The sequence below is a fragment of the Elephantulus edwardii genome, unplaced genomic scaffold, assembly GCF_000299155.1.
Source record: "Elephantulus edwardii isolate Elephantulus edwardi_28Jun2011 unplaced genomic scaffold, EleEdw1.0 scaffold00080, whole genome shotgun sequence".
NCBI lineage: Eukaryota > Metazoa > Chordata > Mammalia > Macroscelidea > Macroscelididae > Elephantulus > Elephantulus edwardii.
In genome coordinates this window covers 3,231,905-3,256,616 of record NW_006399830.1, presented here as the reverse complement: position 1 = coordinate 3,256,616, position 24,712 = coordinate 3,231,905, and the positions used below count along the sequence as shown (strand labels likewise).

Genomic DNA, 24,712 nt, shown 5'->3' with positions numbered 1-24,712 from the left:
TAAAAAATCGCAGTATCTGGGAGGTGCAATAAAGTGAGGGGCACCTGTGTTTCTAGGCATAATTACTTAAACAATTTCTGTACAAGGAAATAATCCTAAGCACATGTTGTTGTTGTATACCACAGAGTCAGAACCAACCCATAGCTGACCCTCTGGAGGGTTTTCAGAGGCAGTTAATCACATGGGAGGAGACTGTCCATCCTTCTCCTGCAGAGCAGCTGGTGGCCCCGAACCATGTGCCATCAGGATTGCAGCACAGCTTTCTCTCTCACACACACTCACACACACACACACACACACACACACACACACCCACAAACGTGTGAGAATTTAAGACAAGGATATTGGTCTTTAATCACAGTTTCTGATAGGGATCAGGAATGAATTGAAATGATATGGCTTTAGTTAATTTCACATGCTAGGTGTTGAAGCCCAAACAATTTCTTTTAGGCCCAAGATTCTGCCCCTCCCCTTTAAAACTGAGTGCACCCTCTCTTGACCTGTCTGCTCCAGTCTTCTCAGGAAGGATGCCAGAATGAACAGCACCTAGGCCCTACCTTGTTCACATTTCCTTTTCCTTTTTCAACTCCAGCTTGGCCATTGTCCTGGAAGAGCTCTCTTGACAAAGATGTCAAAGTCACCTTTTCCTCCCCGAGTCAGCCCTCCTGCCGCCCTGTCCTCCCCCACCTTACGGAACGTGCCCGCCTGGTAGAGCAATGACGTGACATCACCCCACGCACCAGGGGTGCCTTAACGGGAAAGGCTGCCCTATCAAGGATCTTACGGGAAGTCACGCCTCCTCCCATAGCCCCTGATCTCACTCCCCTTGGGGAAGAGCGAGGATTTACTGCAGGGTAAGTTTCAATATCAAGACGCAAAAGGTTAAATGGCAAGTAAGTGGTTGCTAATGATGGATGATGAGTGAGGCGGGAGGCAGGCACGCTAGGACAGAGCCCTCGACATGTCTGCGGTGGTGTGGGAACGGCCCCACGCCGTCCTGAGGTTTGCAGAGAAGCCCATTTCCACAGCTACTGGCTCCCTGGTTATCGGCAATGTCCCGGCGAGCACTTCCATGCGGTGCTTTCCTAACTACTGAAGGAAGGAACACTCCACTGACAGAGGAGCTTCTCCTGGAAATAATCCTCAGCTGCACGTCCCATCTGCTCCTTACAGCCTTGGTTTACTCTAATTGCTACCCGTAACACCTCATTTGTACACATATGGTGAGGACCTGTCATCGCAGACGGGGACACCTGGTGGAGGTGGCCCTCTCCCGTGGCGCGTGATCGTTGGCTGTTCTCACCTGTAGTGAGTGTACGGTGTGAGGTTTGGGATTTCCAGCGTCTGGGCGTCTGGCTCGTTCTCCTCCTCATACAGGCTGACCCACTCCTCCTCGTCACCGATGGCCCCGACCTGAAAAATGGAGATGCTGAGGCCAAAGCTGGATCTTTCGGCCAGGGACTGTGGCTGCTGTGGTGGGCAGGGCATCCACAACATGTCCCCTTGAGGGGCACGGGGTCTTCTTATGCCACCTGTCATGTCTGGGTGGCCTTAGCCAAAAGCTCATCCTTTGGGGACTGGATCCCAGGTTGCTGAGTCAGCTCTGACCCATGGAATCTTACATGCAACATGATGCAACCTGGGAGAGAGCTGACGCACAGGGACCTGATGTACAGCACACCAGAACAGCTGGTTTGGAAGTGACTCATAGCTACCTGGTGTGTAACTACGAAAAGGTGGCTGGCCCTACATCTTGAAGAGACCCAGGATCACTGGGCAGACACCTGAGGGCTCGAAAAGCCCCGGGATCGCAAAGCCCTTACCTGCCCGCCCTTCCTCTTCCTGGACTCCATGTTAAGGACTCCGACAGCAGCCCAGAGGGCAGTGGCCTGGACAAGACTCCACAGTGAAGAGTTACCATGGGACTAGCCACTGGTGTCCTGTCAGGGTGATGGCCGACGCCTGGCAGGATGGCTGAGCCGTCTCCACCACACTGACCAGGGCCACACTGACCAGGGGACTATATCTGTCCCCAGCCTTGGACCCCACCCTGCTCCAAAGTCACTTGGAGAACCAGAAATGCCCCCCAAAAATATACACCACAGAGTCACCACTGGGGGCCCAAGTCACCACAGCTGGCCACAGTATAAGGGAGGCCTGCTGCATATTGAAACATGCTGTCCCTTAGACCCCTAAATATCCACTGGGCTGCCGGCCTCTGTGCTGAGGGTATGGTCCTACTGGAGATAGGATGCTCTTTGCTATGTTGATGGACACTCAGTTGAGGTGTGTCCAGAATACAATCACTTTGGAGTGGCACCGGAAAGGCACAGACACAGGGACAAGCAAGGACAAGCCGGGCATGACAAATGTCACAAAGAAATGACCAAGGGATTGGAAACAGAAGACGGAGGCGTGACGTTTTGTCACAGCCAAGAGCCTCCCCATAGCCAATGCTCTGCAGGTGGCCTCCCACCCTCCTGAACGGCGTGGGAACAGACGTCTACGTGTAAAAACCATCCACTTGTGGACTCCTGCTATGGCAGCAGGGGATGGCAAGACAAGGGCCTCCAGGAGGGACCCTGGCAGGTGCTGTCCCTCTCAGCCTAGACGCAGTGCAGAGTTGACAGGGTGACCAGCCTTCAGATTGCATGGGGGAGCCCTGTGGTCTCAGCTGCTGCTATAACAGAAATACCACAGATGATTGGGTTTTGAAGCATAATTATTGTCATGATCTCAGAGGCTAAACGACATTCCAAGCCCTTGCTGTTGAGTCAGAACTGACTCATAACTGACCCTGCAGTGGGTCTCTGGAGCGGAAACTCACACAGGAGGAGGGAGATGCTGGCAGAGTGGATGACCTTTGGGTTTTCTCAACTCTATAGACTGCACTGAACTCTGGGTCCCAGTGCTTATGGAAGACTTCCTCCCTTACTCAGCTGTAGGAAAGTTTTTTACTTCTTTGGACTCTGTGGGCCTGAGGTCCCTTGGAGACCCCCGTGTGTGTCTCGATAGTCCCTGGATCTAGAAGATTCTCAGCACAAGGATATGCTCCAATCCCAGCTCTTTTTCTTGGCAATAGTAGGTCCCTCTCATCTCTGCTCACTAGTTTAATATCTTTTATATCTCAAAAGAGATTGACTTAAAACTCAACTAATCCTACAGGTGGCACACTGCTTCATTAACATCATAAAAAATCCAACTCTCTCTTGCCAAGACAATTTCAACTCTGGGAGACCCTCCATTGGGCCAGCAAGGCTGTAAACGTTAACAGAAGCTGACTGTATCTTTCTCTTAAAGAGCAGCTAGTGGATCTGAACTCCTGACCTTTCAGTTAGTAACTCAACACTTAATCCACTACACCATCTGGACTCCCAATTAATATCATAAGGGTCACGATTTACAACACATAGGGATAGTTACGTCCAATCAGTAAATAGAGGATGATTACATTACACTGAAAATCACTGTCCAGCCAAGTTGTCGTCTATCTTTAGGGGACACAATTCAATCCGTAAGAAGGGATCCAGGGAATCACCAGGGCATCATGGAGCCCAAGGAATGAGAGGACAGCGTGGTCCCCTCATCAAGACTGTGCCAGGCCCAAGGACCACCTCTCACGGGCTTTGCTGCCTTTAGGGACTTCTCACCATTTGGCCTGCTCAGAGATCTCCACGCAGCCCAGCCCTATACTAACCACTCCAGCCTGGCACCGATCCAGGCTACCAACCTGGCCCTGTGACTTCCTGTCCCCAGAACCTGAAAGCCCAACCAAACTGCACCCCCATTCATCCACCCCTACAGAGGACTCACGGGCCTGCCCCGTATGTGGACCAAGACAGAGCCCTACAGCGGACTCACGGGCCTGTCCAGCATGTGCATCAAGACAGGGACCCCCACAGAGGACTCACGGGCCTGCCTAGCATGTGGACCAAGACATAGAGCCCCCCCAGCCTCCTTCAAACAGAAAGTCCCAAGAGGTCCATCTTCCCCAGTGCCGCCCGAGTCCTCACTTGTGAGACACAGGAGGATGTGTGTGGTCAGATGGGGGTCCCTCCTCATACACCCGAAGTCCATGGAATGCAGTCTCACCATGCTTGCCTCTAAGAAACACTGCAGCTGCATTTTTCTAAGACAGATCTGTTTGTTCTTCTGACAGTTCATGGTATACATTCAACACTCTTCCCCAACACTGTAACTCAGACATCTGTTCTCAGTCTTAATTCATTGCCCAGCTTTCACACATACGTTCTTCTTATATACTGTTGAGTTAGACCCGACCCTTCGCTGAGCCTCTGGTGAGTTTTCAGAGACAGTTAATCACATGGGAGGATGGATGGATTTGAATAGCGTGCCTTCGGGATTGCAGCACAGCTTGTTACCACTAGGCCACCAGAGCTTCCTATGAGATTATTTAAAACACCATGACTTGGTTCAGGGGCACCTTAGACCTGAAGGTGACATCATTCCTCTCTTAAATTTTCTTTCCTTTGGTTTTCTTTATTCACAGGCTAAATTGCATATGTATCAGAGGCAAGTGAAAACACCATGGCTTGGATTAGAGGCACACTACTTTTTAAAGTGACATCCTTTCTCTTTACTTTTTTTAAAATGTATTTCTTCCTTGTTAAACATATTCCTCCCCTCCTCCTCCCCCAACACCCCCTGCAGTGCACCCCTTGTTTCCGGTTGTTGTCATATATACAAGGAAAGCCTAATCAGATACCCCTCCCCCATCTATTCTATGCCGTGTTTGTCATCTATCCACTCTTCACCCATTCTCTCCCCAGCCCCCCATGTCTGTTCTATAGCAGTTTTATGCGGTTTGTCCTTCTGTGATTGAGATATTCACTCAGCATAATGCCCTCCAGGCTCTCCCATGTTGTGTAATATTCACAGGTTCACTGTTCTTCAGTGCTGCATAATACTCCGTTACAGGAACTTGCTCTAGTTTCTCTGTCCATTCATAGTGTTGATAGGGAGTGGCGCTGCCTCCATCTCTTTGCTATTGTGAATAATGCAGTAATAAACACAGGCGTGCATACATCTGTTTAAGTCCTGGCTCTGCTTTCTTTAGGGTATATTTACCAGTAATGGAATTGCTGGGTCAAACGGTATTTCTAACTTTTTGAGAAAGCACCAGACCGCTTCCACAATGGTTGCTCCATTCGACACTCGCCCAGGAGGGAATAAGAGTGCCGGTCTCTCTACAGCCTCACTAGCATTTTCTGTCTACTGCCCCTCTGAACTTTGCTACTGACGCTGAGGATACTGCTGCCCTTTAGTTCTGTAAAGAGCCCTGTTCAACAGCGATGCCCCCTCCTCCTTCCAGCCTGGGACCAGGCCTGGACACCCACTTACAGCCAATCAGATGACAGCTTGGCTCAGGTACATATCTCTTCTCAGATTGACAACTTTGCTTTTGAAGGTTTTCAAGCTCCTGGGCTGACACAAGAACAATCTCTCTGGAAGGAAGTGCAAGTGTGGCGCCCCTCAGGGGCCGGAATAACTAACTTTTGTCTCACATGCTTTGGTCATGTGCGGAGTGACCAACCCTTGGAAAGAGTGCTGATGGATTTGAACCACTGACCTTTCAGGTAACAGCCAAGTGCCTTAATCACTGCACCATGCACATTCCTCACGGTGCACCAGAGCTCCTTAACCAGGGAAGAAACAGAAGGGTGTGAAATCACTGAGTTAGAGGTCTGGAACCACGTGCTGTTAGTACTGATGGGGATTCTTCACCCTCGTGAAGTGAGTGGAGGTCAGATGCTGCCTTCCTGAAGGTTCACTATGTAGTTTTTACATGATGACAAAAAAATGGGAAAAAACCCAGAAATACATCCTTTTTCTTCCCTGGTTCCTCCTTTTCTTCCCGAAACCCAGTGGTTCCTGCTGTGCATCGAAGAACTAGGCTTGGAGGGATCCCACTGGCTGACTGCCAGGCCTTTCTTCCAAGGTGCTTCTTGGTGGACTTGACTGGATTCCTTAACACTGTCCCCTGCCCCACTCCCTGCAGTCATCGGCACATGGGGAGGGGGACTCGTTATTCACCTCGCGTGGTATGAGTGTAGGCAGACTGAGGCGGCTTCTCTCACGCTGGGGCCTCTGTTCCCCAGATGCTTCCAATGAAAGGCAGTGAGGCCCTTGCCCTCCACATAGGCCCGCTGAACAGCCCTGCACAGCCATGGGCCTCATCCAGCCACGCCCAGTCCCCAACTAGTCTCCCCAGCCTCTCCATTTCCCTCAGTTCCGCACCATGTTTTTACTCTGACTGCATGTGCCCAGGAATGGCCTTCCCTGTACCTCAATTTTGACACAGGGAACCAGAAGCCTCATGGTTGCTCAGAGGATGGTCACTAGCCTTGTCCATACATGGGCTCTGTGTGGGTCCCACAAAGCCTCTCCCAGACATGCAGACGCTGCTCCGGGGTCCTGGGTGCCTGTACCCACAAGTAGCTGGACAGGAGCTGGGGCCACTGTGCTGAGGGGAGGCCGACTGTCGGTCAGTGCTGGGTTCTCCCACAGCAGGGTGAAAAGCAGAACTTCAGGAGGCCCTGAGGCAAACGGGAAATAGGCTCCCAGCTCATCCAAAGGCTGGAGGTTCAAGTCCATCCTGTCAGAGGTGGACACCCCTGAGCAGAGGTGCAAGGGTATGAGACGGCCCCCTTCTGTGGGCTCCTCAGAGCAGGCCCGAGGCAGAGGGCACAGCCCACGCCCCTCCCCTCTCAGCCACCTGTTCCCTCTTCTGCTTCCATGAAAACTTCAGGCAGAAAACCCTCACAGGGCAGTTCTGCTCTGACCTCCCAGGTCCAGAGGGTCAGGATGGCTCACAAAAACCACCACTTGAGGGCAGAGCTGGGCGACGGATTGGTTTTCAAATGGCAGCTGCTTAAAACAGTGTTCCCAGGAGGACAGCAAAACCCCTCCCTCAGCCCCGTGCTCTGGGCCCGCTCCCCACGAGCCCTCTTTGGGGCGAATCCTCTTCGGCTCCAGGACGAAGGTGAGCGGTCTCTGTCCAAGCTCCAGCCCCGGAAAGCCAGCAGAGGAGCAGCTCCAAGTTAGCGCTGGCTTGACCGCAACGAGTTCTTTTAGTTTTGTCTGAAAAAGGAAACCTCCAGGTGAACCAAGTGATAATAATAATAGTCCAGCTGGAGACTTAGGCAGAAGGAAGAGAGCCAGGAAGCAGTCTCCAGGAAGAACGGTGGCGAGAGGGCAGTCACACTGGGGGCGGCCTAGTTAGTGAGAGAGGAGGAAAGACGGAAGGAAACAGGAGAACAGAAAGAAGGTAGGAGGCCCCGGCGACGGAGCCTTAATTGACGTGACAGCTGTGATGTACGCGGACCTTGACCTCCATTTCGGGAAAACGACGCTTGTCGTCAAAGGCTCCCCGGGCCCCACTTGAGCTGTCACTTACTCCGAGGCATTTTCTCCTCATGCGGTGGTTTCTAAAACCTCATAATAGGGCCTGAAAGGATCTGATAGACTAATGAACAAAGAGGCCACTTCAAACCATTCATCTTCCACGGGTCTCCTGTGCTCGTGGAGAAATAAGCAAAGCAAGACGTGGGGAGAGTGCTATTACGGACAATCAAGCAAACAATAACCATGGGAAGCCTCCCAGCGTGGACTGCATCCTCAACCATCGCCGTGGTACCCAGACGCTTCGCAAGGACGCTGCACCAGAACACAGCAAGGCTGCCTCGGTGAAGGCACCGGGACCCACGCCGACCCACGCCGACCCACACCGTCCCAGAGGCGCGTTGGGCCCGGCCAGCTCTGCCGAGCTCCGAGGTGGCAGAACCAACGCTCTGTTCTCTCCCCCCATTATGACAACAGAGCAACGCGATGACCGAGTCTGGGTTTATTACCTTCCCGACGCAGACATACACTCACCAGAAGGGCCATGAACGGCCTCACGGTTAGCATAAGAACAAAGGAGGAGACAGAGCTAGTGACTGGAGATTTGCAGCCCAGATCTTGAGGTGATCAGATTGGAGGTAAACAACCGGCTGAAGTCGGCCACAGACAACTGAGAGACACAAGAATTCTTTGTTGTCTGCAGCCCCACGTAGTCAGGACAGGAAAGTGAATCGAAGCTAAGCTCTGTAAAGGGGAGTCTGTGGGAGAAACGGTTCATTGTTCTGCCTCCTGTCTGAAGGCTGGAGGTTCAAGTTCACCATGAAAGAAAGGCCCAGTGATCTATTTCCAAAATCTACATGGAAACTCCTAGAGTACAGCTTTGCTTTGACACCCACACTCTTAGGTGGTTGAGTTCTTAGTTTCCTAGACCTTGGGCAGGTGCACCTTAGTCATACGGTGGTATCCTTCATGGAGAAATATGTGGGATTCATGGAAGTCAGAATTATAGGGAAGAAGTAGGTATAGTGTGATTACATTGCAGTTTCCAATGTCATGTTATAGAACTCAATGCACATGAGTAGTTAGGTGAAAAATGAAATTGTTTTATAAGCTTTCACAGTAATTGCAACTGAAAAAGAAAGTTACTTCTCTGCCCGTCAGCACTTTAAAGAGGTCTTTGACAAGAGATATGCACAATGCATTATATCATTTGATTTCTTGCCTGCTGCTACCGTGAGTGTTGATTTTGGATCCAAGTAAAGTGAAATAATCGACAATTTCAGTCTTTTCTCCATGAATCCTGATGTTGCCTTTTGGTCCAGTGGTGAGGATCGTTGTTTCCTTGATTTTTTAACTGCAATCTATACTAAAGGCTGTAGTCTTTGATCTTCTGCGACAAGTGCTTCAAGTTCTCCTCACTTTCAGCAAGCTGGGTCGTGTCATTTGCCTAACACAGGTTGTTTCTGAGTCTTCCCCAATCCTGATAATACATTCTTTGCCAGAGTCCAGTTCCTCAGATTATTTGCTCAGCATGCATACTGAGTAGGTATGATGAACGTGACCCTGATTTTAAAGCATGCAGCATTCCTATTTTTGGTCCAGGTCCAAGTCAAGCATCAACACAACTCAGTGTTCCAAACTTCTCATTCTTCTCAGTTGTCACCCATAGTTTATTGTGATCCACACAGCTAAATGCCTTTGCATAGTCAATAAAACACAAGTAAACATTGTTCTGATATCCTCTGCTTTTAGCCAAGATCCACCTGACATCAACAAAGACATTCCTGGTGCCATAGCCTCTTCTGAATCCAGCTTGAACTTCTAGAAGTTTCCTTTTGATGTACCATATAGGTCCGTTTTTAATCATTTTCAGCAACATTTGCTCAAGAGAATAATTACATTGTTTGTTAATTTCCACAATCTGTTGGATAACCTTTATTTAGAATGGGCACAAATACAGATCACTTTCAGTCAGCTAGCCAGGTAGCCGTCTTCCTAACTTCTTGGCAAAGAAGAAAACACCCTAGATTGTAAGGGTTTCAGTTTCTGACAAGAGAAGGAGATTCACGCTGACTGAAGCCGACCTGCGGTGTCCCTAGCACTCACCGTCAGAGAGACGGACTGCAGGAGGCCTTGGCTCAAGGATGCAGGAAGCACTGAGTGCCCCATCCATCCTCAGTGCCACCCTCACCCGTGAGGACACCAGCCCAAAGAAAAATGACGCAAAGCCCCGGGCCCCCCATTCGTCATCCGGGACCCGCTGGCTGCTGAGAGAGTGCTGGGGAGATGGAGGACAGCGGCTGAGGCCCTGGCACCTCTGAACAATGTGTCATTTGAGCGATGTGGCTGCAGACACTGGCAGGTGGCTGTGGGCATCTTTAAGCTTCCACTGCTCACTGCTGCCCTGCACCCGGTGGGCTGGCTGCAGCTTTATTTACCGGCCTGAAGCACTCTCTCCAAAGCAGCTCCTCCGAGGGAAACGGCTGCTACAAGCAGTCAGTGGGCCTTTCCCTCGCCCTTTTCAGGATGGAGACAGTTTTCTCTTCATCCTGTGTCACACTAGCATCTTCGTTAACAGAAGCCTCTACTCCAAATGACCTTCTCAGGACAGTCTGTGATCCCTGGGCAGTGACTGCAGTGCAGGACCGGCTGTGAGGGGTGGGGTCTGCAGGGACAATGAGGCTGGGCGGCAGGGAGAAGCAGATCCCCGCCGCTCCTGGGGTCCAGGACTCGTCCCGAGGGGTCCGCTCACCCTGCCCTCCCAGGGCTGGCTTTCTTGTTCCTCCAGCTGTGGTACTGACGGCATCTCCTGAAACCTTCCACAATGTCTCTGGTGGATTCAGCCCCTCTTTCCGGGCACCTGGATTCCCACCCAGGGGGGGTTAGGGGTAGACTGTTCGAGAAAGCTTCACTTCCAGGTCCAAGTCTCATAATGGACTTTAGGGCCCCCTAGGACCTGCCTGGCTAAAGAATCCCACCTAGATTCTCTCAGAAAAGGTACTAGAATGAGGTGAACTGAGAAGGGCCCTGAGGTGATGCAGGAGGAGGCGTTTCTGTGGGACGTGGTGAGGGCACAGCCGCCAGGTGCCCCGCGGCCAGGGTGGTCTCTGGGTCAACATGTGGAGGCCTGCAGGGTCCCGAGGATGCAGTGGCCTCTGTGGCTCCCAGACCACGTCCACTGGTGCTGATTCCAAAGCCCAGCCGCCGCCAGGACCGCCCCACGGGGTCACCAGGGCTTCACTTCTTTATGAGAGCAGATGGGCTCATCTTCTTCCTAAGGAGCGCCCAGTGGATTTGAACGCTCCACCTTTTGGCTAGCAGCCTGACACATAACACACGACACCAACAACGCCAGTGCTCCTCGGCCCCTTCCCAGAAAGGCCACGTCCACAGCCACGAGTGCCAAGAAGTGGCCAAGCTGCTAGAAATGGAGAGGCAGGGGCCCCTCTCCGAGAGCCTGTGGGGACAGTGAGACCGATGACCTGGACTGGAACTTCAAACCTTCAGAGCCGAGGCAAAGCCCCCCTGCTCCTGAAAGCACCCCATGGTACTCTGCTTGAGCTCAGGAGGCGGGAGCAGGAACGCCCCAGACAAAAGCAGAACCGATCAGGCCAGTGAGCGGACGCAGACGCTAACCTCTGCCAGGGCTCAGGCATTTCCTTGGAATAACTTAGTATTGACTGGAAACCAGCCAACTAGGCCGATCAAAGGCAGCAAGTGATGGCGGCGCCAGGTGGGGAGCAGCCTGCTGACGGGATTCATGTGGGGATTTGAAGACAGCGTCACTTCTGTCTTGTGCTACAAGATGCTGTTAAGAGGAAGCTCACATGACAGCTAGTGTGTTCAGCCCCCCAAATGATCCCCATGACCGGACAAACCAAACCACTGTAGGGGAATTAAGGGCCTAACTGAAGAAGGGGGGATCCCTGAGAGTGTGACCCCAAACACCTTCCCTCAGTGAAGGTAAAAGGGGAGCAAGGAAGATAAGAGAGAGTGCCTCAGAACTTCCAAGAGCAAATCGCCAGGACCAGGTGTTTCCTTTTGGATTTGGGTCCCTGTGAGGTGAAGCTCCTTGAGACCAAGGGAAGGTCAGGATACTGGAGATGTCCTGGGAGAGCTGGCCCAGAGATGCTGAAATAAGGGGCACAGCCCCTGAGGGAAGGCCTTTCCCCGACATCTGGTGCTCTGAATTGGACTTCTAGCCTCCTCACCCACAAGAGAATGTCTGTTAAAGACAGCCTGCTGGGGTGTGTCTGTTAGAGCAGCAAGTCAGAACCAGGTGGAACTGGGAGCGCTCAGGGCTCTGAAGGCCGGGAGCAAAGCTGTTCTCCCTGCCCATGCCTGGAGAGGTAAGAGGGGAGAGCACACTCATGAACATAAGAGGGGGCAGTTTCCAGAACACACATTCTGACAGAAATTTGGTGAATCCTAAACAGAACAGTTTTAAAAGCGCTTTATCCATGACTTCTTTTTCTAAAACTCCACAACCTGAAAGATCAAGCCCTAGACCTGTGACCTGTGGGAGGGACTCGCTTGGAGGGAGAGGGGCTGCAGCCTGGGGAGGGAGTGCTGGAAGGGGGGTCTGCAGTGGGGGGGCGGGGAGGTGCTGCAGTTCTGGGAGCTAGGGGAAAGGTGCTGTGGGGGTGAGCTGCAGCCTGGGGGGTGGGGAGAGGTGCTGCAGTATAAGGGTGGTGGTGGAGAAGAGGAACTGGGGTGGGGAGGGAGAGGCGCTACAGCCAAGAGGTCAGGCCCCTCTGCCTTCAGATTCCACCAGCAGCGCCCAGGGAGAAAGGTGGCAACCTCCTCGGGGTGATTTAGTGTCTCAGAAAACCCAATGCAGGGTCAGCTAAGAGCAGGTTCTGAGTCTGAGACTTATCTACAAAGAATTAGTACTGAATCTGAAGGCAAACTTCTCAAAATCAGTAACAGAAGCTGGGAGAAAATGAGACACTGACTTTAGGATTTTACAAGATGATGACTATAATAAGTGTTGCACGAGTGTTCCCTCAAGTCAAGCCTGACTCACAGTGACTCCCTACATACAGTGATTCCCATACATACAGCGACTCCCTACATACAGTGACTCCATACTTACAGTGACTCCATACATACAGTGATTCCCATACATACAGCGACTCCATGCAGTGACTCCCATAAATACAGTGACTCCACGGAGCAGAGGAGAAGGTGGTCCAGAGCCAGCTCCTCATAGTCAGGGTCAACCAGAAACCATAACAGACAATGCCTGACTCACAAATAGGGATGTGAGAAATCTCAACCTAAACAGTAATAAACAAAGTTAGACAGAACCAACATCAAGATCACACACGTTCATTTCAGAAACACAGAGATAATATCAATAATATGATCATAATACTAGATAAAATGAAAAAGAATCTATACAAATAGCCCAATAGATGCAAAAGGTAATGTGATAAAAATCAAGCTTCTTTATGATTATGAGGACTCAAACCCACAAAAACAATGAGCAAAATCAGGTCAGAAGGAATTTGCTGTCACCTGATGCAGGATGGCTACTAAAAACCAAACACAGCCCAGCCCTAGATGTTATAAACACCATACACGATGATAAAACTCTCAGAGAGTCTTTGTTGTTGTTGTTATGTGCCATCGAGTCGCTTGCAACTCAGCAACTCTATGTACAAGAGCTCTAAATGCTGTTCTATCCTGTGCCAACCTAGCCTTTAGAGAGAGAAATAAAACAAAGATTGCCTTCTCTCCCCGCCCCCATTCATGTTATATGAGAGGTTTCCAACAGGATGATTAAATAAATAAGTAAAAGGAACCCAAACAGAGACAGGATATAAAGATTTCAGAGGAAGAAACAAAACTGCCAACGCGAACGGATGGTGAGCGTTCTTTCTAGAAAGTTCTAGTGGGACTAACTCGAGGATGAAAGTCAGCAGTCAAAGCCTGTGCGGCGCTGGGCGACTGTGCTGGGGAGTGGGCAGCTCCTTACAGTGGTGGAGGGAGAGCTGCGTCCTGGGCAGCAAGGAGCCTGATCGAAGGCATGGCGTTTCAAGAGCCGCATATGATACCAAAGCTGCATGATGAACAAGGAAGACTCTGCCAGATCTGATGCCTTTGAGGGACGGTGCTGACGGAGAATATTAAACGCACCACAGACTGTCAAAAGAGCCCGCCGATCTGCATTGGAAGGAGCAACGCCAGCTCGTTCCTAGAAGCAGAGCCGGTGAGATTTCGCCTCACACCTTAGGACTAGCATGTTGCCAGAAGGGGCCCACCGCCAGAGAAGGACACCGAGCTGCGAAAAGCAGAGGGTCAGTGCGAAGGAGGAAGACCCTACATGACATGGACTGACACGGCCCGTCTGCAGTGGCCGTGAGGTGGGTGCAGGACGGGAAGCAGCTGGTCTGTTGTGCAGAGTGGCCAGGAAGCAGGGTTGGCCCAGCAGCATCTAACAGGAGGGCTCTCAGGGTGTCAGTGCCCGAGCCCCACCTCACGCACGGTGCGAAGGCTACAGCGTCCTGGAGCCCAAGAACCTGGGTTAAAACCACGGCTCCAAGCATCAGCCGCTGGCCACAGCCAGGTAAATCAACCTCTACGTGCCTCGTGTGTAGATCGCAGCAAAACAGCAAGCACCTGGCTCAGAGCCTTGAGAGCAGGGACTCTACCTTCATGGTGAACAAGAGGGAAAGGACGGCAGGAAGGCAGGCGGCTTGGATAAGGGCCTGCCGGAACCGTGTAGGCAGAACGTGCTGAAACGGATCCTTTCTTCGCAAAAAAGAACAAACTTTAAAAATCTGTACATGTAAACATGAAAGAATCCCATGACGAGCCTAGAAGAGTGCAGCTGATTCCCTTTCACACATGAGGAACACTTCCTGTTTCCCATCCCATCCATATTTCCACCCTCCTGACCCTCGGGCTCCTCGCGGCAAGCACTGCCCGTTGCTGCCCATGGCTCCCTGTCCGAAGGAGCAAGGGCCGCCCCAGGGTCATGTTCTCCTGGGAGGTCTGTCTGCTGTTTGGCTGGAGGTCACCCCACGGTGGTGAGATCAGCTCCAAGTTCAACTTCTAGCATTCCTTCTGAGGCTTAAGGGCTGCCTGGCCGTCGCCCTGCTTTCCTGAGAGCTGAATAAAGACACACGGCAAGCTTGTGCTTTAGCCAAGGAGAAAACAGCCATCGAAAGCAAATTTGATATATGTTAAATTTGTTAAGTCAAGAGAATAAATCCACATCATAAGATAGCAACGAAAGCAATCAGGAAATTCTGGGGGTGGGGGAACTATTCTGTGAATGTGAGTGTTGGGGGAGAGAGAACCTCGTTACTGTTGTTGGGAACCGTCAAGTCAGAACCAACCCATAGCTGACCTCACAGGGCTTCCAGAGGCTGAAAATGTGAGACAGGAGACTGCATTTTTCTCCGATGGAGCAACTTGTGGACTCGAACCACATGCCTTTGGCTCGACAGTGCAGCTCCTTACCACTAGGCCACCAGAGCCCCCTAGAGAGAATGCTGACATGTACCATCAAGTTGGGACTGCCTCCTAGCTGAGCCTCCAACAGGTTCTCTGAGGCTGGAAACTGCATGGAAGGAGATGGTGAAACAGATACTAAAGCTCTGTAAGCAAATGAATGAGACACGTACACATGGACAGCCAGGGTCAGGGACAGAGCAGGAAGTGCAGAAACAGACACAAGTGCGCATGCTCCGGGCTGTGGATCAAGCCCACCCAGCGGCCATGCAGGAGGAAAGCTGGGGGGCTGCTCCTGGAAGGATGCCAGCCTAGAGAGCCCTGTGGGCACCCACCGTCCACACATGGGCCACGATGGGGCTGCCCCCCAACACCAGGAGGTGCAGGGCTTTTCTGAATCGATGACGGTCCCAGCCCCCCTTCTTGGCCAGCACTCTGACAGCAGACGCTCCCAGGATCCGGAACTGCCCCCAGAGGCACATGCATCTTGAAGATGCACTCAGCCTTTGCTCCCTAATTCACAGCCAACCTCCAAAGAGCAAACTGTCTCGAGCCCAGCCATGGAAAGCACGGGGGTTTACAAGACAGTAACGACTCGGCGACGTCACGGTTTGCCCAATTTGACTCTTCTTTCCCTCCTGCTGTTAGTAATGCACCGAGGGGCAGGCTGCCTGGTGGTGTTCCCAGATGACCCTAAGACCTCTGGGGGCTCCTATGCGTGGAGGCAGACCTGGATGCTTGACTCTGAAGTCCACAGGCAGGCACCTCAGAAGAATCAACTTCCCAAAGACTGACAACCCCACGGAGCACCCTTCTCCCCTGGCACACACGGGGTTGCCAGGAGCAGATCCAGAGTTGTGACCCACTTGGCGCTCAAGTCCCTTCCGTCCCACTCCAGACACTGTGCACCAGCCACCCCGGACCTGCCGCTGCTCCGTGGATGGTGGACACACTCCTGGCCTGCAGCCTGAGGAGCTTTTCTCCACTCCTCTGTCTCTCATAAGGAGGCCTGTGGCACTGTGGGTTAAGTGTTGGCCTGCTAACCAGAAGGTTGACAGTTCAAAGCTATCCAGCCACTCCTTGGCACAATAACCTGGTGAGCTGCTGTCACAAAGCTTCAAGCCTAGGGAGCCCCATGGGGCAGCTCCAGACGTCAGAGGGTGTGTGGAGACGCTGAATCCACTCAGTGAGACACACCCCCCCACAGCAGACAGCGTCCGTCAGTGCTGCTCAGAGGGCGAACAGTCTGTGACAGACAAGCTGTGCCCAACACTAATGTCATGACCGCGCGTGGGCGCTGGCTGTGACGGATGCGGTGCGGTGGCGGAGTCTGTAGCAACCCTGCTGCTAACCCACATGCCGCCTGGAGCCGGCAGTTCAAAGCCAGCAGGAGAAATATGGGCTGTCTCCTCCTGCTCATTTACAGCCTTGAAGCCCGCTGGAGGCTCAGCTGTGAGGTGGTTCTGACTTGACACCAGCAAGTCTGAGTTCTGAATTGTGATATATAATTACAAAGAAAATAGAGCGAAACCGAAAAAGTTGACAGGACTTCAGATTTGTAACTTTAAATTCTTCTGCCGCCAGCCAGTAAGACCCTGTCAGGACCCCTCTGCATTTCTGTGTCCCATCCCAACGTCCAACCTGTCAAAATAGCCCTGGTCCACACACGCATTGTATCGAGTCGAGCCAACTCAGAACTGACCCTCCAGGGGGCTCAGAGGCTGTAAACTGTGCAGGAGGAAGACTGCCTACTTTCTTCACATGGAACAGCTGTGCATTTGAGCCACCAGAGAGGCACCGCCTCTGGGACAGCTCTGGACACTACCTCAGAGGTGCCCAGTTCCCTCCAGTTACCACCCACCACCAGAGGCGCCCAGCTCCCTCCGGACACCACTCTCTGATGCTAAAAAAACAAAACTGCAAACCAGCTGCTCTCCAGCCCAGGTCAACTCAGGGCCACACCTTGTGGGACTAAGTTGAACTGTGCGCCGTGCATTGGGGTAGCAAGTTGTGCTCCCAACCCAAAGGCAGGTAATTCAGATCCACCAACTGCTTCATGAAGAAAGATGGGCAGTCTCCTTCAGCCTCTGAAAGCCTGCCAGAGGGTCAGCTATGGGTCAAATCTGATTCAATGTGAATGACTTTTAGTTCCTTCAGTCCCCATGGAAGTAAATTCTCAGGCTTTTCCTCTGGGGGGGACACTGCATGTGCACCCTTTCTCCAAATCCACTGTGGCCAAGTGGATTTTGACTCGCAGCGACCCTGCTTCCCCTTAGTGTCCTCAAAGCCTTAGCTTCACTGAAGCAGACTGTTATGTCTTGCTCCCAACGAGCAGCTGGTGGGTTTGAACCACTGACCTTTTGTTTAGCAGCTGAGGATTTAACCACTGTGCCACCAGGCCTCCTTCTGCAAACCCTGCCGCTTCCCTAACAATATGAGATAGCCTCAGCCAGTGATGACCGTCTGCAAAGGCCTCACTCATGCCCCCAAGTCAGGCCCAAGTTCCCCAGGGACATGCCAGCTCCCTGTGTTAAGGGGGCACGTACCTGTCCTTCCACGATCCACCTGCAGATGGAGGTCTTCCCGTCGTAGCCAGGCCGGAACTGCAGAGTGGCCGAGCGGGGGCTGATGTTGGAGATGACCAGGTTGGATGGGGCGCCCGGGAGCTCTGGAGAGAAGTGGGCGAGGGTAGCAGACACAAACATGGTCACAAAGAGGAAGGGTCTCCAGGCTCGTACATCCCCAACTCGAAATGCCTTTCCACAGGCAGAGACGTCGCAGGTTCGGGCCAGACCCGAGGAGTGAAGAGTGCACTAACGTGTCACTCCCCACAGGACAGGAAAGTTAGGCTTCCAATGCACTGTGGCCCATGAGGGGAGCTCTGGTAGTGTGGTTCCCAGGGAGCTGTGCTGCCAGCTCAAAGGTATCTGGTTCGAATCCACCAGCAGTTCTGCAAGAGGAAGACGGGCTATAGTCTCAGAAGCCAAACAAAGGGCGGCTGCGTCTCAGTTCTGATTTGGTAGCAGTGAGATGAGAATGAGTAGTCGACGAAGCACGCCCGTGGGCTGGCTCAGCACAGCGTTGCCACAAGCTGCAATCACAAGCTGGAAACCACAGGACGTGAAAAGTGCAATAAAGCACTACAGAGGGAGGCCTCCAGAGCCAGAAGAGAGGACTCTGCCTCCAAGGCCACGCGGGTAGAAGACCAGGGTCGCCTGCCCGAAAGCATCACCGAGCACAATTCACCCTTGAGTGGGTCACGTCATGCTCCATGTTTCTGAACGGTCCTAGGGGGCGTGGTATTGATGTGACCTCCGTCCGCGGCACTCACGTCCACACACGTGCTGCCACGTCTGCCCATTCGATTCCGACTGACGGTGACCCCGCAGAACTGCCCCATGGAATCTTCTAGACTGTGCTCTCTATGGGAGCAGACTGTCTGGTCTGTTCTGCCGCAGGGCCTCCAAGAGGGTTTGAACCACCACCTTTGCCATTAGCATTTGAACCATCAACCACTGTGCCACCAAGCTGCCTCATGCCTGTCAAACATAGCCTGTGCTGTGCAGTGAGTGCCTGGTCAGCAAGGCACCTGCCTGCCAGGGATAGCCAGGCTGCCCTCTACACAGCCGGACAATGAACCAGGAAGACTCGAGCGCCTTTATTTACAGTCCCAGCGGAGAGGGGTGACTAGGCTGGGAAGTGCCAGCAGATCAAACCAAGCTGTCTGTGAAGACGTACAGAATGCTCCTGGGCGGGGGATGTGGTAAGCCCTTCCCCTACCCTCGGAACATGCTCTGTGGAAGGTCAGACCCTGGAGAAGGACATCATGCTTGGTGAAGTCATGGAGAAGGGGGAAGACCTGGGCTGAGACAACGGCCGTGTGGGACACGGCCAGGCTGAGGAGAGCCCAGGCGGGCATGTTCTGTTTGGTGGCACATGGGTCACTGGGAGCCAGAAGTGAGGTAATGACAGCCAATGAGGACAAAACTAATCCAGACAGAAGCAGACTGCCGCTTCTTCCTCCCGGGACGGGCTGGTCCCAGATGTCCACTCCCTGGTAGCCAAGGACTCAACCACCTCACACTGGGGTTCCTCACTGCTGTAGTTAGTTGACACTTGCTGAATGCAACAGAATGAATGAGTGAATCAACAGTGGAATGCTTCCGGCTCCCAAGACACCCTGCAGAGTGGAGTCACCGCTTGCCTTCTGTGGTCACCTCACATCTTAGAATTGAGACTGGGGAAGACAGCAGACACACGGGCGTGCCCAGGTGTGGCTTCCAGGCAGCCTGCCATGGGCAGGGGTCCAGGGTCTCCAGGTAACCAGATTCAGGTGAATATGTAGAACTCTTGCCCTCTGTTCAGTTGCTGTGGCAACCAGATGGGAAGGGGATTCGGGAAAGGCCTGTCTCTGAGGGTGGCTGTGGTGGACGCCTCTCTGTGGGGCAGGGACGCTGGGGTGAGAAGTGTCCCAGCACCCTAGGCCATTCTGACAAGAGGGACAGCCCATACCATTGAGCCCCGTCACTGTGAAGAGAGTCCCGGGGGTGCTGTGGGTTCTACGCTGGCCTCATGGTTTGAGACCACCAGCCTCCACATGATGGGCCAGTCACCTTCTGTGAAGCTATTCAGCCTCAGTGGTATAACTGACTCAGTGGGGGTGGGTGCTTCACAGCACGGTAAAATGAACCAAAACCCAAACTTACGATCATCGATTCTGTCTCCTGGTGACTCTTACACAGAATGTGGAAATTATCAAACAATATCACACACAAGCAAAATCCTGCTGAAGATTATCCAAAAAATGACTGGATCATTAACAGAAAGCTACCAGAAAAACAAGCTGGGTTTAGAAGAGGCTTTGGCACTACAGACATTATTGCCAATACTAGGTAGATCTTGGCTGAGAGCAAAGAGAACCAGAGGAATGTCTATCTGTGCTTCATTGACTATGCAAAGGCATTAGACTGTGTCGATCACAACAAGCTGTGGCTAACCTTGAGAAGGATGGGAATCCCAGAACACTTGTTGAGCTCATGAGAAACCTATACTTTGACCAGGAGGCAGTCGTCAGAACAGAGCAAGCAAACACTGCATCGTTCAAAATAGGGAAAAGACTATGTCAGGGATGTGCCCTGTCTCCATACCTTATCAATCTGTATGCAGGACAGATCATTTGGGTGGCTGGACTTTAGGAGGAGGAATGTGGCATCAGAATTGGAGGAAGACTCATCAAGAATTTGTGTTATCCAGATGATACAACTGTGCATTCCGAAACTGAGGAGGACCTGAAGCACTTGCTGCAGAAGGTGAAGGACCATAGTCTTCAATGTGGATTGAAGCTTACCATCAAGAAGACAAAGATTCTTACCACTGGACCATGTTGGATGGAGAAGAGATTGAGGCTGTTAACAATTTCAGTTTGCTTGGCTCTACGATCAACACTCTAGGCACCAGTAATCAGGAAATAAAGATGAATTGCATTAAGGAAGTCTGCCATCAGGGACCTCTCCAAAGTGCTAAAGTTGATGACGATGACGATGATGATGTCAGTCTAGAGACTAAGGCGCACCTGATCCAGGCCATGGTCTTTGCAAATACTTGCTAGGCATCAGAGAGCTGCACAACGACTAAGGATGAAAAAGAACTGATGCCTTTGAACGTGTTACTGGAGAAGAGTATTGAACATACCACTGAACACCAGAAGAACAAACAGGTCTGTCTTGGAGAGGGTGAAACCAAGTTTCTCGTTGGAGGCTGGCTTTTGAAGCTCCGTCTCACATACTTTGGGCACGTGGCCAGAAGGGACCAGTTCTCGGAGAAAGACATCATGCTTGGGAAGGTGGAGGGAGAGCACAGGAAAGGATGGTTTGGCATGGTAACTGGGGCAATGGGATTAGGTGTTTCAGTGAGACTGGCTCAGGTTAGGGCAGGGATCAGAGCTAGTGTATACAGGGTGCTGAGTGCAGGTGACTCGATTCACATAACAACATGGGGCTTCCGAGGCTGTGGCCGTTCTGGACACAGATCGCCTCACTTTTCTTCCAAGGAGCCGCTGATGGGTGTGGTCCTTTCGTGGGCAGCTGCGCCGTCAGGGCCCCTTGGGTTAAACACTGAAGACTCATCGTACGCGTGGGTCTGGCTCACGTTGCTCCTACAGGCCGGAGCAGACTCGCCCGGCAGGCTTCCCGACTCAGAGCTTTCCAGAGGCAGGCAGCCTTGTCCTCCTCCTTCAGAGAAGCTGGTACATGCGAGCTGCCCACGTTCGGCTAGCAAATGCGTCTTCACACACCACCGAGGCAGCAGAGCCGCTTCCTGGCTGCGAGCTCCCTGCAGGGCGGCTTCCTGCTCTGATCGGCTGCTGGCGGTAAAGCCTGGAGGCGGGACGACAGGGACTCAGGCGATCAATCCCGCATTGGCACCAGCAGGGCCACAGGAACTTGAGGGCCCTTCCGTCTCCGGTAATGGATGTGAAGCACCTAATGTTTCAGCCGAAGGACAAGTGACACTTGTCAGCTTCCTCAGCTCGCTGGCATCTGAACGGCTCTCCAGGCGAGGAGGGACGCAGCCAGCCATCAACCCAGCAAACAGAGCGCGGCTCCTGGCATGAATACCTGGGGTCCTGCTTTGTCTGGGGGTGCAGCGTCCACGGTGCTGGGGCAGTGCTGGGGTGCAGTAAGCAGTGAGACCAAAAGTCAAGGTTTACCCCCACACCAGCAGCCTCCCGCTCCTTGGGGTCTCCTCTCTCAACTCCAGGGGGACATGTGGCAAGGAGGGGATGCCCAGGTAGACTGGAGGTCAGCCCACCCATAACCGAAGGAGCGCTGGCAGCATGTTAGTTAAAGGGCCCGGCTCCTCGCATCTCTCAGTCGCGCCTGGGAGAGAGGACGCCGGCTGCTTCTGGAAGGATTTGTCCTTGTTGATGTGGACTGTGAAATGGGACCGACTGACAGCTGCCCCTTCAGAAGTAGTAAGTCGCACGGGAGCAGACTGCCCACCCTTCTCCCGTGGAGCAGCTGAGGGATTCGAACCACAGGCCTGTGCACCGACGGGGAATCTCCACACCACTGAGCCCGGAGAGCCCCTCCGCCAACTTCTAGTCTTCTAAGGGGAAGTTTCGCTGTGCGGCAGGCCTGCTGGGCATCAGAATCGACCCTGCTGTGTCCAGCTTTTCTCAAAGACCAACACGAGCCGAGTGCCACGCTTCACATACCAAGGGACCTCTGGCTTTCTTCTGAGAACTGAGCCGGTTACAGGCTGCCTGGGAGTCAATGTCCATCTGGTGACCCCACAATATTTCCTTACATTTGCATGTACATGTGAATTCCTTAGAAAAATGCCTTCATTTTCACATGAAATTTAAACCTAGAGAGAAAATGTCAGGGCACTCTCTTTCCAAGTGGAAGTGAGAGTGTGAAGCACAGAGGGGCCCTGGCGGTGCGGCGGCTCGAATCCCACCCCACCGGAACTGCCTGGAAGGCTGTGGGTGAGGAGGGGACAGGAAGGGTCACGCGACTTTGTGATCATGGCTCACTGCTGTGTCCCAGGCTCCCACTTCCCTCACCCTCATGCCACTCCCTCGCCCCTACCCTGAGGCGGCTGTGCACCACCAAGATCAAAGCCCTAGACCAAGGAGCTGGGGCCAGCTCCAGGCTCCGGTGACAGAGCAGAGCTGTCCATGGGTCCCAGGCTATCATGTCCATGGAAGGAGCCTTAGTGACACGATAGCTTAAGTGTGGGTGGGCAGTCTGGATCTAGCAGGTGCCGTGCAGGAGAAGGAGGGGCAGTAGGCATCACGTCCCTGGAACCCAGTGGAGGGTGCCTGTTGGTGAGTCATGTGAGGGCTGTGGTGTCGAGGGGCTCTGCGTTCACAAGGTCACTCCATCTTTCTCCCTCAGAGCCCCTGGGTCACTAGGTGAGCACTTAACCATTGCACCATGACAGCTCCTTTCCAGGTTCTCAGGGGGAAGCAAAGACTTTTTTAGTGTGCACTGAGTCAGGGACCTGGAACAGCTTTCTCATGATGGTACTGACCTGGGGGGACGCCGGAGGAGATGGTGGATGAGGTGACCAGTCCAGCGCCCACTGCAGTGACAGCAGCCACTTCGATGGTGTAGGTGGTGAGCGAGGACAGCCCCTGGATTTTGTACTCATGCGTCGTGCTGTTGAGGGTGTGAGCGAGGCGAGACTCGTTCTTCCCATATACCTCCCAGGAAATCTGGTAGCCTGGACAAGAGGACACAGGGCATTGGCTGGGCTTCCACTGGCCAAGGACAGAAGCTGGCTGCGCCATGGTCAGCAAAGGCTGGGCACACCGTGGGCAGAGGCGGCTAGGCCCACGGCACCGTCTCTGAGCAGTGGGACTGGACACTTGGCTGAAAGCTGATTAGAAACCAAGTCCCCCCAAATGACATTCCAAGTTCCGACCTTTCCCTGTGCTCCCTTGGAAATGGACAGAGGGTCTGATCTGTGCTAGGCCCCAGGGCCCGTCCTCTGTCCTCTACAGCCCCCCTCTGTCCCCTACAGTTCCATCCTCTGGTGGGTTTGAACCACCAACCACACAAGGCCTTTTGGACAGTGTAACAAGGTGCAGACTGCCAGGAGTCCTCCCAGTGTCCTATCAGGACTCTTGTGGGGTGGTCTGTGGTGTACTGCACTGTTAACCCAAAGGCCATGCATCTCCAGTGGTTCAAGTGCACCCTTAGCTGTTCTGGAGAAAGCTGTGAAGACTCACAGCCTTGGACACCCGGTGGAGGGCTGCTATGAGCAGGAATCAGCTTAATGCCAGTGAGAACTGGGTTGCTGCGTGAGATGGAGGTAGGACACACAGCGGATACAGGCACAGGCGGCAACAGAACGCTCAGGCGGGACTGTAACTGCAGGGTTAGGGGTGCACCGTCAGTCACGTGTGTGACCTCGCTGTAGCTGTCAGATCTGAGAGCCACCCAGCGGTGCCCTGCTTCCCTTTGACCTCGTTCCACACCAGGGTGGGGGAACGTGGCACGGGCCCTGCCATTCCCAGAAGCACAGGCTCGTGACACCAGCCCCTTATCGGTGGCTTGGTCGGCAGCTGCAGCTCATCTGGGAGCGCTTCTACGCTGTCCTGCCAGAAATGACTGATAAAATATTCTTTTTCATTTTGCCAAGAGCTTTGCCTTTAAAAGTTCCTTTGTATTTGAATGCATGAGCGTGGCTTGGCCCAGTGTCTCTGCTCCAAGCCCCTGCCTTGCTGTATAAGTTTTATCTCTCCTGTGATGCTCCTGGTTGCAATTTGTTCACCCCCAGACCCCACTGTGCTTTGAGAAAAGCAGACCCAGCCAGCTCCTGAAGGAACGCCCGAGAGGGGGGCTCATGTGAATAGAGAACACCGGAAGTATCATCTAAAGGCTGCTGCTGAGGTGGTTCTGACCCAACGTGCCAGACCCAGGAGACCTGCAGGTGCTGCCAGGTGCACAGGTGCTGGATGGGGCCAGGGAGCTGACAGAGCATGGGCCTTCTGAGAGCTGGCACTCAACTTGAACTTCCAGACTCCCAGAGTGTGAGAAAGTACACTTCTGTTTGTGACCTGTCAGAGCAGCACTGGAGGAGGCAGGGCCCCGGTGGCACAGCCTGTAGGGCACTGCACAGCCACCAGGAAAACTGGAGGTTTGAATCCACCAGCAGCTCCTCAGGACAAAGAAGGGTGGTCTCTTCTCGTGAGGTTTACACTCAGAAGGCCAGTGGAGGGTCAGCTGCCAGTCAGAACTCACTGGACGGCAAGGAGGAGGAAGAGCAGTGAGAAATACCCGCTGTGCTAACAAGGTCATGGACACTACTCAGACAGGGCTCTGGGAGAACCGAAAGGGGAGGGGGAAGGGAGGACAGAAAGAGGAGGGGGAGGACGGAGAGA

At 53.0% G+C, this 24,712-nt stretch overlaps 1 protein-coding gene across 1 annotated transcript in view; it reads right to left on the bottom strand.

Moving 5' to 3' along the window:
• Positions 1 to 24,712, bottom strand: part of SDK1 (sidekick cell adhesion molecule 1) — a 613,965-nt gene that overhangs the window by 102,423 nt on the left and 486,830 nt on the right. Inside the window, exons 21-23 of the mRNA XM_006889744.1 lie at positions 22,858 to 23,049; positions 17,370 to 17,491; positions 1,304 to 1,413 (exon numbers count right to left, since the gene is read on the bottom strand). Coding sequence (XP_006889806.1) covers positions 1,304 to 1,413; positions 17,370 to 17,491; positions 22,858 to 23,049 — 424 coding nt within the window. The remainder of the gene's footprint in view (positions 1 to 1,303; positions 1,414 to 17,369; positions 17,492 to 22,857; positions 23,050 to 24,712) is intronic.